The 16,202-nt window shown below is 33.2% G+C and overlaps 1 protein-coding gene across 1 annotated transcript in view; it reads left to right on the top strand.

The window, feature by feature from the left end:
- Positions 1-1,484: 1,484 nt before the first annotated feature.
- The window catches only part of LOC117780724, a 29,635-nt gene continuing 14,917 nt past the window's right edge, over positions 1,485-16,202 (top strand). The window contains exons 1-4 of the mRNA XM_034617359.1: positions 1,485-1,764; positions 3,123-3,725; positions 8,035-8,157; positions 9,865-10,028. Of these exons, the coding sequence (XP_034473250.1) occupies positions 3,587-3,725; positions 8,035-8,157; positions 9,865-10,028 (426 nt within the window). The 5' untranslated portion in view covers positions 1,485-1,764; positions 3,123-3,586. The remainder of the gene's footprint in view (positions 1,765-3,122; positions 3,726-8,034; positions 8,158-9,864; positions 10,029-16,202) is intronic.

Genomic DNA, 16,202 nt, shown 5'->3' with positions numbered 1-16,202 from the left:
CTAATGGAAGCTAAGAGCTACGACACTCAAAACAACTGCTTTGCACACTGCTTTAATGATTATAAATGCTTTACGACAAAATCTAACAGATTTGAGTTTACAGCTACTTTTAAGCAACGAACAATAGAGGTGTGCAAATTCAAATCTGAGTGATAGATGGCGCTATCATTTCCTTTTGTTTTTAAATGTTATAACCGAAATAAATTGAATAAAAGCTCTTTTAACCTTAATCAACTGTATAGCCACTGCAATGATTTAGAGTAAACAATTAGTTTGCTTATTTTATGCGCCATCTAGAGGCTATTGCGTTATTTACACAATTTTAATTATAAATAAATAATGGTAATTCATATTTGTTCAAGTTGATGTCAACATAAATTTTTACTTTTTTTCTTGTAGATCAAATATATAATAATAATTTAATTAATTGATACGTCTTGCATTTGTTAGTTTAAATCAAATCTCCAACCCATAATTTGTAGATAGATACTAGATACTTTTTATTATACTTCCAGATACATACACCACATAAGTAAATCACGAGCTATTTAAGCTAAAGAGCAAAGTCTGTTTGCAATTTCCCTGTGTACTTTTTTTGCGTAACACTTTTAAAATCCGTCTGCGATCTCATTTTATGCAGCATCTTCTCCTTCTTCATCTTCTTCCTCTTCTACTGTTGGTAGCGCGTTTAATCAGTGGCTGATAAGACAATTTATAGTGATAACCAGTCAGTCTGAGATGGAAGTTGCTTACGTTTGCTGCTTTACAATATGTTTGCCTGCTGATCGTATATCTTATTAAGAGTGCACAGACTATATATTCTTTATTTTTTTATAATAGCAGCTAAAAATACTCCAGATTGTTATTTCGATGGGATTCTTTATGTTCTGATAAGACAGTTGGGAATTGGCCAACGAAATTAGCTCCTGTAAAAATACGCAAGCAAATTTCGAAAACAGGATACAGGAAACATTTTAAAAAAATTGAGATAAACTTAGTTCTTTTATTTTGAAATAAGTACAATAATTGGGATACATTTTTTGTTTTCCCAAAAGATTGAAAAAGGTTTAAATGAAGTTCTTCAGAAACTTTACCAAAATATTTAAAATTTTAAATTATTTCGAAAATGCACAAAAGCCGAATTTAAATATATTTTTATTATTAACAATTTTTTTTGATTTCGAATTTTGATAATATCCATTATTTTTTACTTACCAGTTTTAATAATTTCATTTAATTTTGTATTTTTTTTTTTACAAGTTTTCTGTTATGGTTAACGGTTATGCAAATTGATAATATTATTTCTCATGTTGCCAAGTCCCATATCAGACAAAGAGACACTCATTATTTCACATATCAATCGATCGTCATTTGCTTATCTGTTATCAGTAAATTGTAATGTTGTTGTTAACGTTTTTTGGTTTTATTTATCCATGTGATTGCCAGGCCACATTTTTGCCTCATGCTGCCAGTTGATTTTCCAATTTCCAACTGTTCGGAGGGAAAACATTGATCTTTTTATTGGGAATAGTTTCTGAAACGAAATGAATAAAACTTTTTTGCTTCAGCTCAGATTTTTGTGTGCAAATCTTTTCGGTCGTCAATCGCATGTGCAACAACAGCTTCTCGATTCTTTGGGAGTTCCAGAATCGTCCTTCGAATACGGCTGACGAGAGCTAATAATATTATTAAATAAAAAGTGAAAGTTGCCTTAAAAGAGTGAATCATTTGTTTGGTTAACACAGTAACAATAAACTAGCTAAAGTAAATTATATAAACCTTTAGTTTATTTGAGTTTATATTTACCTAAATAAAGATATAGTATGTACCCATATTTTTATAATGCAAAATATATTACCACGTGAAAAATTTTCTGTTTAAGTTAAATTGTAAGTGAGTTACACAAGGAGAAAATTATTTTAATATTTTTTATGTGCTCACTTTGCTATGCTCAATGCTCCCTACTAACTGGATTTAATTTATCAAGAACTAAATGCATAAATTAGAATATCAAATAACAATTTTCAGTGATACTCGAATAGCTTTTAGTTAAGCTGCAGATTTATTACAAATACATTTTTAAAAATAAAACACCACAAATCTTAAATTATCATTGGTAATCCTAGGTTTTAATAAAGATATTTTATAAAATACTATCTTGTCAACTAATTTCTACTTACTCTTCATTTGTATGAGTATTTAACCAATTTATCAATACTAGTTTCCTTGTTTACATATTTGTTTTTATTTTTAAGTCTTCTCCAACCATTTTTGGAATCATAAATTTAAAGTAAACTGTCAGTTTCTAATATTTAGAATTGTATAGTTCCAATAGTTAGTTGGTCATCATCAATGAAAGCTCACACCTTTGGGTAAACCTTGGCCTAACCACAACTACGAGTATCTCTCGGCTGACAACCTATCAGTCAGAGTGACATTGTAGCACGTCAGTCGCTGCTCGGGTTTTATCTTCATTCACGAAAAAAAAAAAAAAACAAAACTAACGACTTTATCTCCGGTTGATCTCAGCTGTCGTCGACGTATCAAACAACAACATCAGCAGCAGCAAAAGTATCTCAAGAGCTGTCACTAATACGTCGACTGGTCCAATTAAAGTTAGAATACTCGCGTTATGATCATCATGATCACCATCATGATCGTCATGTCAACAGAAACTGTGTGGAAGTGAGCAACGTTTGCTCTTTGAGTAAGATTTCATAGATTATTACAGAGGAGAGAAGCGGAGAGGAGAGGGGGAGTGGAAGTGGAAGTGAGTGTGTGCTCAGATCTGTAGAGATTGCAAAAGATATACTTAGAATATAGTATGCACAAATCTTTGACTAGCTTGATAAGAGACATTTTCAGTCTCTGTGCGAACGGCGACTGTGAAAGTTAAAAACGCGCGGTGAAAAATCCTTTCAGGAAAATTCAGACAAATCCAATCAAGATCATCACCGATTTTACTATACTGTCTATAAAGTATAATATATATATAATATAATATAAATAGTAAAAAGTTTACAGCAACCATAGAAAATCAATACAAAAGATTACTTCATATAAAATAAATATTTTAAAAACTTTTATATAATAAATAATATAAAATTTATATTTATTTTTAGACTATGACAATGTGAATAATATATACTACGCTCGACAAAAAAAAAAAAATTAAAAATTTAGAAAAAACAATAACAATAACAGCTTTTAAAAGAAATAAGCAACAACAACTTTACTGTGGGCCGTTTATGATCACAAATTTCAATTGGATTTAATCAAAACCATAAGAAAACTCAGTCAGTCACAAGCACACACACCCAGACAGAGAGAGCCTATTAACATTGCGTGTGTATTAGTATACCTGTACCTGTGAGTGTATAAGTGTAAGTGTGAGTGTGCGAGTGTGTGTGTGTCCCAGTGTCGTCTGACCGAGAAACTTAAACTAAGCCAGCAACGCTGCATTTCATTGAAACGAACTTCAAACTGTCACAGATACTGAGATACTAAGAAACACAGATACAGATACATGCAAATTGACAACTAGAGTGTTTATCCAACCCCTGAGTGCATTTCCGAGAGAGGTGCAATGGGCAAAATGGCCAGCGAGGAGACTTTCACCGACAAAGATAAAATTGAATTGTCGCGCTTTGGCGAATTCTGTCAACGACGCGGCATAAATCCCAATTTGATAATGCTCAAGATAACCCTGTTTGTCATGTACGGAGGTGAGTACAAATATACAATATACACACACAAATTTACACACAATTTCATGTCATTAAAATGCAATTAGAAATCGAGCTGGTTATCAGTAAGACATATCAAATTGATATTGAACAAAAACGTGTCGTGATGTGACGTGTTGTCAGTTAGTGAGTCTTTAATGGGATTACTCGTATTTATGCTTGACTAACTGATAACACAACTAAAAGAAATTATACAACGGCTTAACAAATTATGACATTGTTTATAAGATTGCTTATGATCAGAAACGTCGTTAGGATATACAAAGAACACAACTCGACAGTTGGGTACAAGTTTTCTTTCTCTTAGAAACACTTCCTTATGATTTATGATATCTAATTTAAGAACAGATTTGATATTGCTTAACTTTTGTTTGTAGCTAAATCCAGGCTAAATAATCAGATAGAAATCAATATTTCTGCGATCATCTATATTTAATGGTGGTTTGAGTTTAATGAAACATGTTTACTATGATAAATATTTGCTGAGAAACAAATTTTTTTTTCCTTCTTGAGAAACGTTATTTAGCTCGACTTAAAAAAAAACACATTTTTATTTCTCATTATAAAAATTATGTACATAGCGCGAAATATAATCAATATGATTCAGATGTCTACAAAAAAAAAAAGTGTTTAATTTAAAGCCTCGTTTTGAAATATAATTTCGGTCTAACAAAAATAAGCAGCTGAGTATATTTTTTTTTTAAGCTTTTATAAAACTCAAAGGCTCAGAGAAAAGTATACAGGAAAACTTTAAGAAAAGATAATCATATAAGTATATGTATACAAAAAAGGCGCTTTCCATTTTTTTGATGCATTACTCATTAAGTAATCCATTCTGAGAATTTCATTAAGATCGAGTAAAATGTACAGAGAAAAGGACAGGTTATTTTTAATATGAAAATACTTAATATATATGCAAAGACAGCAAGCCTTCTTTTATTTCTCTAATCCCAATGCAAATTGAGACCGTTTTCTACATATAATTAAAGCACAGACATGCTTATATATTTGTTTTGAGATTGCACTTTGAAGTTGTAGTTGTAGCAGTTCATAGAAAGTGAGCTAGATAATTCGAAACTGTAAATAAATGTAAGGTAATACTGTAATCAAAGGGCTGCCTTAAGTACCTGAGATTGTCAAAAGATGCCAGCAAAACTGAAGCAAGTTGAGATATTCTATTCTGCATAACAAAATGACAAAATGCAAAACGTAAACTGACCACAACAAAAGTACAGTTGGTTTTGTATCTCACACACACAGATATACAGATACACAGATACAAATTTACAAATTTACAAATATATATACACATATATACTAAGAGAGGGAGAGGTATTCCATCTACAATATGAGATTGAGTTAGGCTGACAGTGAATCTTTGAATTCATTATCACAACGCGTCCGCATCCCAGAAATTCCCCCTCGACCCATCAAATGAATTTTCATGTGCGTGCGACGTACGAACGATCTGGGCAACTATAGATATATAGAAATATATAGCTATGGAACTGTGCAACTGTGCAACTGTGCAACTGGGGGACTGGGCTGGTCGGAAGTTATCAATTAGGCACAAAATATGTTACACATTTGTATAAATTTAGTTACACAAAGATGATGCATCTTAAGTTAGGTTGCACAGCCTTTTCCTCAGTGTGTGGCAATTAAGATACACACACACATACACACATCTAAGTAATGTTTATATCTATCATTTTGTGTGCGTGTGTGTGTGTGTGTGTGTGTGTGTGGCTTTTGTGAATAAATCTAGCTTATGTGCTTTAGGCTTGAGAAAGGTTTAGTTTTGATTCGCCTTGATGTTGCCCCAAGTATCTATGTATCTTAAACTTAAATCAACTCAAGTCAACTCAAGTCAGATGACCGTGCGCCATTTTCGCTGCTGGCGGTCAATGACAAAAACATTTTGCGATCGCTTGATTTACCCCCTGCTCCCTCCTCCTCCCTTCTCCATCCATCTGCTCTTCTCTTTCCTCCCCTGCTTTTATCACATTATCAACCAGACGGCGACCTCTGTTTGGCCATGATGGTTGGTCGCATGTTGTCTTATGCCATTAACGTCAGATTGTCGCAAATATTAGTATTAATGCGTTTTTTATTTGACATCATTTGCACGTCTTTGTCACGCATACCCTGTACTCGTTGTGAATTGAACAAAAGCAAAGGGTATTATCACATTTTGGCAAACTTAGGCATCATCTCTAACTGTATCAAGTATTTGAATTTAAACAGCTGCAAAGGTTATATTTAGTAATGCTACAGGGTAACTGCTGGTCTTTCTCTTTCGTAATAGTTGTATAATTTTATAGGTTTTTTTCTCTCACATGTTTAGAAATTTTTTCTAATCTAATCAAAATTAAATAGAGTAAAGTTCATTGTCCCAATAATTAATTTAAATAGCTTTGTGAAATTAATAAGCGATTACAATCATTATTAATAAGCTGCTTGAAAATACAATCAATTATAAAGATTCATATAAAATATACACAAATTTATTATTTATTAGTATTTAGTTATGACTATTTAATACAGCAATTAAGCTAAAATCCACAAGAATTTGAACATAATTCTATTTGCCATGCAGTTATTAATAAACATATTAAAGTAATAGGATTGCAGAGGTGAAGACAGAGAGAAAGAGAAAGAGAGATTGGCGTGTATTAAAAATTACAATAAGGGGGAGGAGAAGAGAGGGCAACAACAACAATAGGGTGGCAACAATGGCTGTCATGCAATGCAGCCCTGACATGCGTGCATTTCCGTTTCCGTGCGTTGTGTCAACTTGCAGGCGTAAACACACAGACAGACACAGGCCGTAAAGCAATTAATTGTTATTGCAATGAGTAATACACACACACACGCACACACACTTTAATATGTATGTAAATATATATGTATATATATTTATAAAAAAATACGCATACTTGGGGGCAACGAAAGCAAACACATGTGTTGCATATTATTGTTAATTATCTGTGGGAATGCATAAAGAAAATACGTTAAAGGCGAAATGAAAATGTGGAAAATGAAAAGCGTGAAGCGACAACGACAAGCGAACTTAAGCAGAGTGAAAAATGTGATGAATGCACTTTAACATCAATTTGCATTTACGGCAAGCCGCATTCGCTGCCAATTCACGTATCCGACGATGTTTGTACTGCAATTGGTCAAGGATGCGGCTACGGCCATCGTGGATAGTGGATTGAGCACTGAGGATGGAGGACTGAGTGTCGTGGTTTGTCAGCCACAGGAACAGCTGCAATCGCTTGTCAGGGGTTTTCTCTTTTTTCGGTTTTCCCTTTGCACATTTTTGCCATCATTATTTGCGTCATTTTGCTGCAACAGCAAGAATTGCAACTGTGACACATGCCACTCGTTTTGAATGCTTATAATTTATTAATGCCAAGCTTCTCATCGGACTGCGACAAACAGAGAGAAAGATAGTGTGTGTGTGTGAGAGAGAGAGAGAGAGAGAGAGGGGGAGAGAGAGAGAGAGAGAGAGAGAGACAGATAACTCTGTCGTTTGGGACAACTGTAATGCGCTTTAAATAGCTTTTAAGGCACAATCCAACTGAACGAGCTGATTGAGTTGCATTAATAATCTCAGTTTGTCTAGGGGAAAAATCACACGCTACCTTTACAGATTGTCCACTCTATGACATTTGGACAGCTTAGTTATAGTTATCAGTGCGCTGTCGAGCAGTCTTATCATCGACAATTGATGACGAGTTAAGCTGACATTAACTTTCAGTCCAGATATCAGATTTTCTAAAATAAAGATGTGCATTTTCTTTATTAATAATTTAATTAATTAATAATTTTATTATAAATTTAAATTTGACATAAACTTTATTTTTATATCTTCAGTTCAAATTTATTTCTACAAAAAAATTAGACGATATTAAAATTATGAAAAAGTTGATAATTTCTCGATTTTAAAATTAAAATTTTCTAACTTACAAAAGACTTATCTCAATTAAAAAAATATAAATATACAGCTACACTTAATTATTGTATTAATTAAAAATACTAAATACTTTGTTTTAGAAGGAGAACCTTTAAGTTGACAAAAGACTTATCTTGATAGAAGAATATAAAATGTATTTCTACACTCAATTAATTTATTATTGCCCAAATTTCAATTTATTTATTAGTAATTTCAGTTATATTCATTTAAACAAATATCTAAGTATTCAAATCATTTTATGTATTCCATGTTAGTATATAAATATTATTCACAACCGATTAATTGCTGTTTACTCTTATTTTCCAGCCACTTCATCATTGTTGCCGTATTTGACGATACACATGCAATCGATTGGATTGACAGTGGAAGAGATTGCGATTATCTATCTGGCATTGCCTTTTACGACATTTCTCAGCCCACCGATAACAGGTGAGTGAATCGATTGCAACCCAATTGTAACTGTCAACTTAATAAATGACTTCATTAAATTCATTGAGACATGATTTCGTTTTTTAAATATTATGTAAAGCAGAGACGAAAAGTTACAGAGAGAAGAATTAATAGAGGAACGATTGAATTTACACTTTACAACTTTATGGATTATTAATGCATTTTAAATAATTTAAGCTGCAACATTTTATGTGAAATTTAATCAATTGACAGCTATCTATTTGACTATCGAAATATTTGAATTATTTTGTTGCAATTTGCAGCTGTTGCTTCTGCACCTCATATTTTGCCAACGTTTTTGTTTTTTTTTTTGCCAAGGCTGCCAATGCCAACGCATATCTACCTTATTTTATTTTCCTGTCACAGCTTTTGTGGCTCTGTCTGTTTGTCAAACAAACACGACCACTAGAAAAAAAAACAACACTAACTAAAGCTCCAGTACACACAGACATTTATAACTGAACTGAATATATGAAAATTTATATATATATTTTGTTGTGTATATATGTACGATTATTTATATACTCACCGAGCAGTAGCAATTTTTTTTTTTATTTTATGGTCAGTATTTTCTTTTTTTGTATACCCTGTATGTACAATTTAAAAATGCGTATGCACACTGTACATATTTTTTATTTCGATCAGATAGAAACACGCTTCTAATATTTAAAATCAATATATATAATTTATGTATTAATAATAAGTAGTTTTAATCTTTTTCTGTGTACAGGATATCAAATAGTCTCGCAAACTGCCTAAAAGTACTTTTATCTCTGGCAGCTGGGTTGTTGTGGCTTTTCATTCGAATATTTTTTATAGCATACTTTTTTGGGGCGCACGGATGAGTGTGAAAATAATTAAATTTACTTATAGTTTAAATGACCATAAAAATTCTTTTTATTTTTGTTGCACAATTTTATAAGGGAAATAAAATAATAAAAAGGCATGACACAATGGTGAGCTGACAAATGCAGTTAAGGAAAAAATCACATTAAGATTTCATGTGTGTTTTAAAGTTTTATACATTAATGAGAGTTCACTGTTTTAAAAATGTTCGTAACGAAAGTTAATTGAAAGTTAATAAAAATAAGTGTTTTATCGAAAGCGAATCTTACAACATTAGTTAGGAGATAGAAGATAAGATACCATGAAAAATAATTACAAAATATTAAAAAAAAAAAATCTTTTGAAAAGTCAAGAATTCAATTTTCACAGAAAATTCAGTTGAATATTTAATAAACTTCCTAGCAAATCTTTCTCATCATATTACGACGCAAACTTCTTGACATCACAACTAGACAGAGTTTTAAATTTTAAACCAAATGCTCACAAGCAAAACTTTCAATTGCAGTAAGAAATAAACTTGGAAGTTGCTTAATCTGACCCATGACCTCTCCCCTATCCCTTCGTCTTGTCTATTTAGAAATGAAACAGAATTGTGTGCAACTTTGTCAATGGTGAGGACCATCTTGTAGTCATCTTATTTGATAAAGCTGGCGTACGTAATGTGGCACTTTTGTCAAGCCACTGATAGAGATACAACTACAGCTAAAGATACAACTGCAGTTGCAGAAATACAGATACATATATTTATACACATCGTACACATCAGAACAACGTTTACTTAGAGCTCTAACTTGGTATACACTTATTTTTCTACTTATATTTTTGCTCGGAACTCTGCAGGTTTTCTCGTTGACAAATTTGGCAAATACAAACCCGTCGTTGTGATGAGTCTCTTGCTAAATGCAATTTTCCATCACTCGCTGCTCTTTATACCGCAACAGGAGATACCCGGAGTTGTTCCATCGGCATTTGTACTACGACATCCGGATAGCGGCGACATTGAGGTAAGTATTCATTTTGAATGACTCCGACTAGAAAACATATCGAAGCATAAGTAACTTTCTTTAATTACACTGATCGCAGACAAAACTGTGAAAGCTTCAATATAAATAAGATACAGCTTAAGATGTGCTAAAGATACGCATATCGATTTCAGATTAAAGGCTCTCACATTTGTTGCAAGTGCAACCAACTTGCAACCAAGTCCGTAACGACAGCTGTTGCACGTTGCCTTAAATGTTGTTTTGCTTTATTATTGTTGCTTCGATGCACTTAGCTGCATCGTTGATTATGACTTTGAAAGGAGTTTGGCCAAGTTAAGTTGTCGACAGGCAAATTATATAATTAGTTTTCAATTGTAAGAAGTGCTTAAATTTTAACAAATAACTATAATATTCCATTAAAATTAAGATGTATGTAAGTCGCAAAGGGACATAACTTTGACAACTTACAGCTTATGTGTAGTTTTTAATATAAAAGTCATACACATATGGAATTTTCATAAAGTTATAAGTTATACATTATAAGTTGAAATGGATTTATTTAATTAAATTAAATACAATATGAGCACTTCAACCATTTCTGTTGTATAAGCAGTTTTCAATTACACTAATAGAATTTAGTAAATATAATCGTAGTTTATTTGGCCAATTTGCATGACCCCGTATCTATTATTCCCTATTTCAAGATTAAGAACAAAGAAAATATAGCCCGAATTGCAATACGTTAAATTCTGACAAATCTAGAGCCACATATTTACCACCAGGGGGGTTTCATTTACTGTGCCAATCATGCAGTAAGTCAGTCCAATCAGGCTGAGAGATCGAGCCTTACATAAGATAATACATGAATAATTTTGAATTAGCCCTCATTAAGCACTTCTAAATGCAATTCTACAAAAACCTGTACTCATGTATACAGCCGTTTGATATACTAATATAGAATACTTTTGAGAGAATTACAAAAACAAACAAATCTTCATTACAAATATTTATATATAATTTTATATCATAGTGCTTATGAAATAAAATAAAAATAAAAAACAGCATTTTAATCTATCGTTATTAGATGATTCTAAATATGTGTACATATGGTGCTAAAAAAAATTATAGATCTGGTTCCATTTTTTAGAGGATTTGTGCCATTTGTCAAAAAAATGAAGATAAAGTAGAAAAAAATGTAATGTTTTTATAATTAAACAAATTTTAGTTTCATATATCTTTAAATATTTGTTTTAGTTTTCTAATTTTATTTGCTAATTAAATTTTTTCTAAATTAGTTTGTTGTCTCTAATAAGCTTTGATTTTCACAGTTTTTTTTTTTAATTTCGGTGTTCCTAGAATTATTTTAAATGTTTAAAAAGTGCAGCATATTTGATAAAACTAAGAATTCTCAAAAATCTCAATTAAAACTAGCAATCTTAATGTGTAATCATTAGTAAACATAGTTCAATCGTCAATATGTTGTAATGGTGAAAGGTATTTCATGTCACAGATAACAAATGTCAAGACTTTTTCACTGAACATTAGTTGGGGGCATGTTTGCTTGACTCAAAACGGGGCACTGCACACGTATTCAATTGTGGCACGCGCATCTCTGACTGTGAGTGGACTTTCATATTCCGCATTCGCATTCGCAGTCGGATTCGCATGTCTCTATTTGCGAAACGGCGCTGCGACAAGAAGAAGCTACATAAAAGCCGGCTTTTATTTGAGGCGCCATAATGCTGCCACATACAACACACACTCAGACACGCGCCCACACACACATAGAGTCATAAAACGCACACAACACCAAGGCTCTAAAGTGTGTGAAAGTCTCGTGCTTTCTATCCCCCCCTCTCTTTCTCTCCGTCTCGCTCTCTTGATATATGAATGTGTGTGTGTGTGTGCTTCCCCTCCCTATTAATGCGTAGCGAGATTCAACTACTGTTAGCGATAGAGAGAGCGAGAGAGAAAGAAGAAGCTGAAGTCAGAGAGCGCGCGAAAGAGAGCAATGTTTTAAGAGTGTGGCAACTCTCTGTAAATTGCTGTGAGCCCAGCATCGTGCCACACGTTGACGCGCACACAAACGCAATATCAGTCACACACACTCACACACACACTCACTCGTACACTCGTACATGTCTAGTATTTACTTCTGGTTACGTATACGCAATGTATGCGGCAGACAACATGTCTGTGCTTCACCCTTGTGCCTGTGTGCCCCATTGTGTTGCATGAATATGTTTCTCTGTGTGTGCTGCTGCTTCTTCTGCCACTTTCAGTTCAAGTTTTGCATGCACACATAAATTTGTACCATGTAAAATCATTGAAATAAAGCAAATAACTGTCCAATGTTGCACGTCTCCTTTGCCTCAGATTCATTCTCAATGAAAGGACAAATATTGCTGGTGCCACATCGATGACAAAATTTTCTTTCGTTGCCTTCAATTTTCTCATTTTTATGCATTCTTCGTATTTTATGCTTATGAGTGCAGAAATTATACTTGATGTTGTTATTTATTGATGTTGCCTTTGTTGTTTGTCCGGCTGTTGCTGCCATTTATGCATTTGGACTTGGCTGTAATAAAAATTTCAGTACTGGATTGTCATTGAAATTCCGTCGAAGCTCTTGCTTGACATTACGAGCGATCCCGACAATGCCAGACAAGGCCAAAGAGCTTCCCAAAAAGGTCAGCAAATGTTGAATAAATAAGTCGTATTAAGGCCTGCAACAGATTGTGGCAAGGAACATCAGAATGCGTGGACAGTGTGAAATTTTTAATAAAAAGTTAAGTGTGCCCCATTGATAAAAAATAATAAATAAACAAACAGACATATTAGTTAATTCGCGACTTGCAAATATTGAAAAAAACACACAACTGACGTAGAAAATATACAGCAATTTATGCCCAAGTTACTTTTAAGTCATCTTCGCAGCTCGCAGCTAAAAAGATATAAATATATTGGGAAATTCAACCACCCAGCTGGAAATTTCTTCAAAATTATTTTTAGGTACTCGTACTATAAATTCCAAAGTACACTCGTATTTAATATTGTTTTGTTGAAAACATAAACTGGCCAGCTCAGACAGGAACTTCTTGATTAATGCTGTTTGTATATAATAATTAGCTACACGCCTTAGAAACTGAAAAAATAAATAAATAAAGTTACTAGTTCCAAAGTCTGACCAATTTTAAAATGTCATGACTTTGTTCTGCTCATGAATTTATTCTGCATTTAAATTTAATACATCCACAAAATGTTAATATGTAAAGAATATACTTGATTAACCTTACGACAGCTTGCAAAGTCTTAAATTATATGTTATTTAATAGGTGATAAATAAATCATCACAAATTTTTTTCTCCGGTGGGAATTTGTTTATTTACTTTTTAATGATTGCTATCAAAATCCGATTAAATGGAAATGCTGTTGACCGTCTAAGAGTCTTGTGGGAGTCAAGAGCAACTTACAGCTTCAGCTTTGGCTCCTGAACGACATCGTTAAAGATGTACGACCATTGGACAAACTTCAGAAGCAGCAGCAATTGACTTTGTGCTCGAATTCATCTAGTAGCAGCTAAAGCTGGCTAAGCAACCGAAGCAGAAACTCAAAGTGCTTAGCCCAGGTTAGAAATGTGGCACTCACACCTTCCTGAAGGCAGCAAACAAATTGGAGTGGCAAATAGTGCTGAGCTTCAGATGCAGCTGAGATGAGTTTAACATAAATCGAATTATGGAAGCACACGTGCAACAGCTCAATATCCAGACAGAGAAATATTTGCTGGCTTTATTGAGACACACAAGATATTATGGTAAAACCAAGTTGAGGCACTTTTCCTATTGAAAATGCAAATCGAAAATAGAAGCGCTCTTGACAGCTAACAAGAAATGAAACGCATTAGAGTCATCTCGCAACGACTAAAACATAGACAATCGAAAGAGTAGACGAAGGGCGAAATGGTGAAAGTGGAGTGGAACTTTCTAAACATGGCGGCAATGCCGAAAAATCCACTTAAAATGGAAGTGCACGTCAGCTTGGCATGTGTGTGTATCACGTACATTTATCTTTGTGTCGTTTTGTAGCACTTAAGCTACACTAACAACACACACACACACACGCACGCACTTACAGATGGAACAACGAAATTGTGTGACTGTAAATCCCCCCATTTGCCGTTAGAGGAGTCGTAATGAAACGCAATGGAGCTGCCGCGTGTGAAAGGCCTCGTTTTGGTCCTCTACCATCGTCAGTTGCCTCTCCAAATGAGAATTTGCGCAAAAGTATCTTGCATTCTGAAGTAAGCACAATCCGATCCGCATTCCCCCCCTTTCCTTAACCCTCCACTCATCCATTGGACACTAGACACTATAGTCGAGTGGACACGGACATGGACACGGACACGGACACGGATGCGGATGTGAACACGGACATGCAAAGGGTACCGTGTATTGAATTTGTATTTATGATGTGCACATAAAATACAATAACACCATTAAAATAGCTGCAGCAACACTAACAACTATGAAACGTAACAAGATTCAGTTGGCAAACAACAAATGTTAAATACCCTTACCCTTAAGATCAAAGTTGGCTTTTTTCTTTCGGTTTCAGCTAAAGAATTATTTAGTTTAAAAATGCCCAACTTTTAACAAACTAATCTGAAGACGCTGATTTTTCATCATGTTTGCAAACTGTTTTAAAATCAAGCTTGCAATTAAAAAAAAATAATTAATTTAAATAGATTTGAAAACATAACAAAGTACCTCTAAAAATTATATATGTTAATAAAATAAATGGAGAGAATATTAAACTACTTTAAGTGTGTATTTTTGAGAGCTACTCATGTATTTAATTGCGAAATGTTTCAAAATAGTTTTTCAATTATTTGACTATGTTGGAAACAACTTTTTACTCTATAATTTTGAAAGCGATTTCAAGGTGTTTAGCTTAAAAGTTTTCTTACATGTGACCAACAATTGAAAATACGTGAAAATCACAGTTTTTGTACAGCGTCAATCACTTATTCATTCAATCAATCATCACACAAAAAAATTGAATTTTTATAGGTTAAATCCCTATATGACTTAATGTTTTTGTTTTCCAATTTGATTGTTGATCTGATCAATAAGTCAGCCAGAACAACAAGATAATTTAACAAAAATCAACAACAACAAAATTATTTCGTTTTTTTAAAAAAGAAATCACAAGATCCTAGACAGAATTGTCATTATTATATAATTGAATTCTTCAGTCATAACTATTGCCATTAAAAGGCAATTTTATCTTTTTGTAATAGTAACTAAAGATTAATAACATTTTAGTTTTTTTTTTTTTAAATGAATACATACTATTTTTTTGGTTTGTTGAATATTTAAATATTATATATATGTCGAATGCCAATAACTGCAATATATTTTTAATTAAACTGATTAAATAAATCATGTCATATAGATCTAAATTAGCTGCATTAAATTTGATCATATGAGATATGTTTGTCGAGTGTAGGGTACTGCATGGGCATATATGGTTATTAAGTGCTCTACCAATCTCCTGCCAGGCAGTAAGAGAAATGGCTGGGATACCATTTATGTTCGTTCGTTCGTTCTACTTCTTCTTCTTCTGATGCTGGTCCTTGCTGTACCGTGTCGTGCCTTGACTTGGTCCTTGGTCGTGCCTGTTGGTTTGCTATTTTACGCCATTATAGCCAAGTTTGGTTGCCGTTTGGCATAAATTTATATGCAGTCGATGTTGTTGTTATTGTTGTTATTGTGGTGGCAACGGAAATTACCATTTTATTATTACAGGCGTTGCTGCTGGACGAGTCTGCACAGCTCCCCACTTGCCTCTGACCTTATTGAATTCACATTAAAATTGGTAATGGATATATGCATGTACACGAACATATATATATGTATATATATACACTCAGAAAAAAAAATCAAGATTCCCGTAGTTAAACAGGCAAATTTCAAGTACAAACGATCTTAAAAGCTGTCTTAGTTCAAAATTTCTAAAGTAGAGAGCAAAAATCTTTTTTTTAAGTTTGGTTTTCGCAAGTACGAAAATCTTAAAATGAGACTTTGTCGGGGATACTTTAAGTCCGGTTTGGCTTAAATTCAAGTCTGAAAAAATTCTAAGCATACTGTAAGTACACAAATATCTTGAACTAAATCCAAAATGTACTTGTTTATA

Source organism: Drosophila innubila (assembly GCF_004354385.1).
Source record: "Drosophila innubila isolate TH190305 chromosome 2L unlocalized genomic scaffold, UK_Dinn_1.0 4_B_2L, whole genome shotgun sequence".
NCBI classification, from domain to species: domain Eukaryota; kingdom Metazoa; phylum Arthropoda; class Insecta; order Diptera; family Drosophilidae; genus Drosophila; species Drosophila innubila.
The sequence above is the reverse complement of the archived record's forward strand: the minus strand, read 5'-3'. Positions and strand labels throughout refer to the sequence as shown.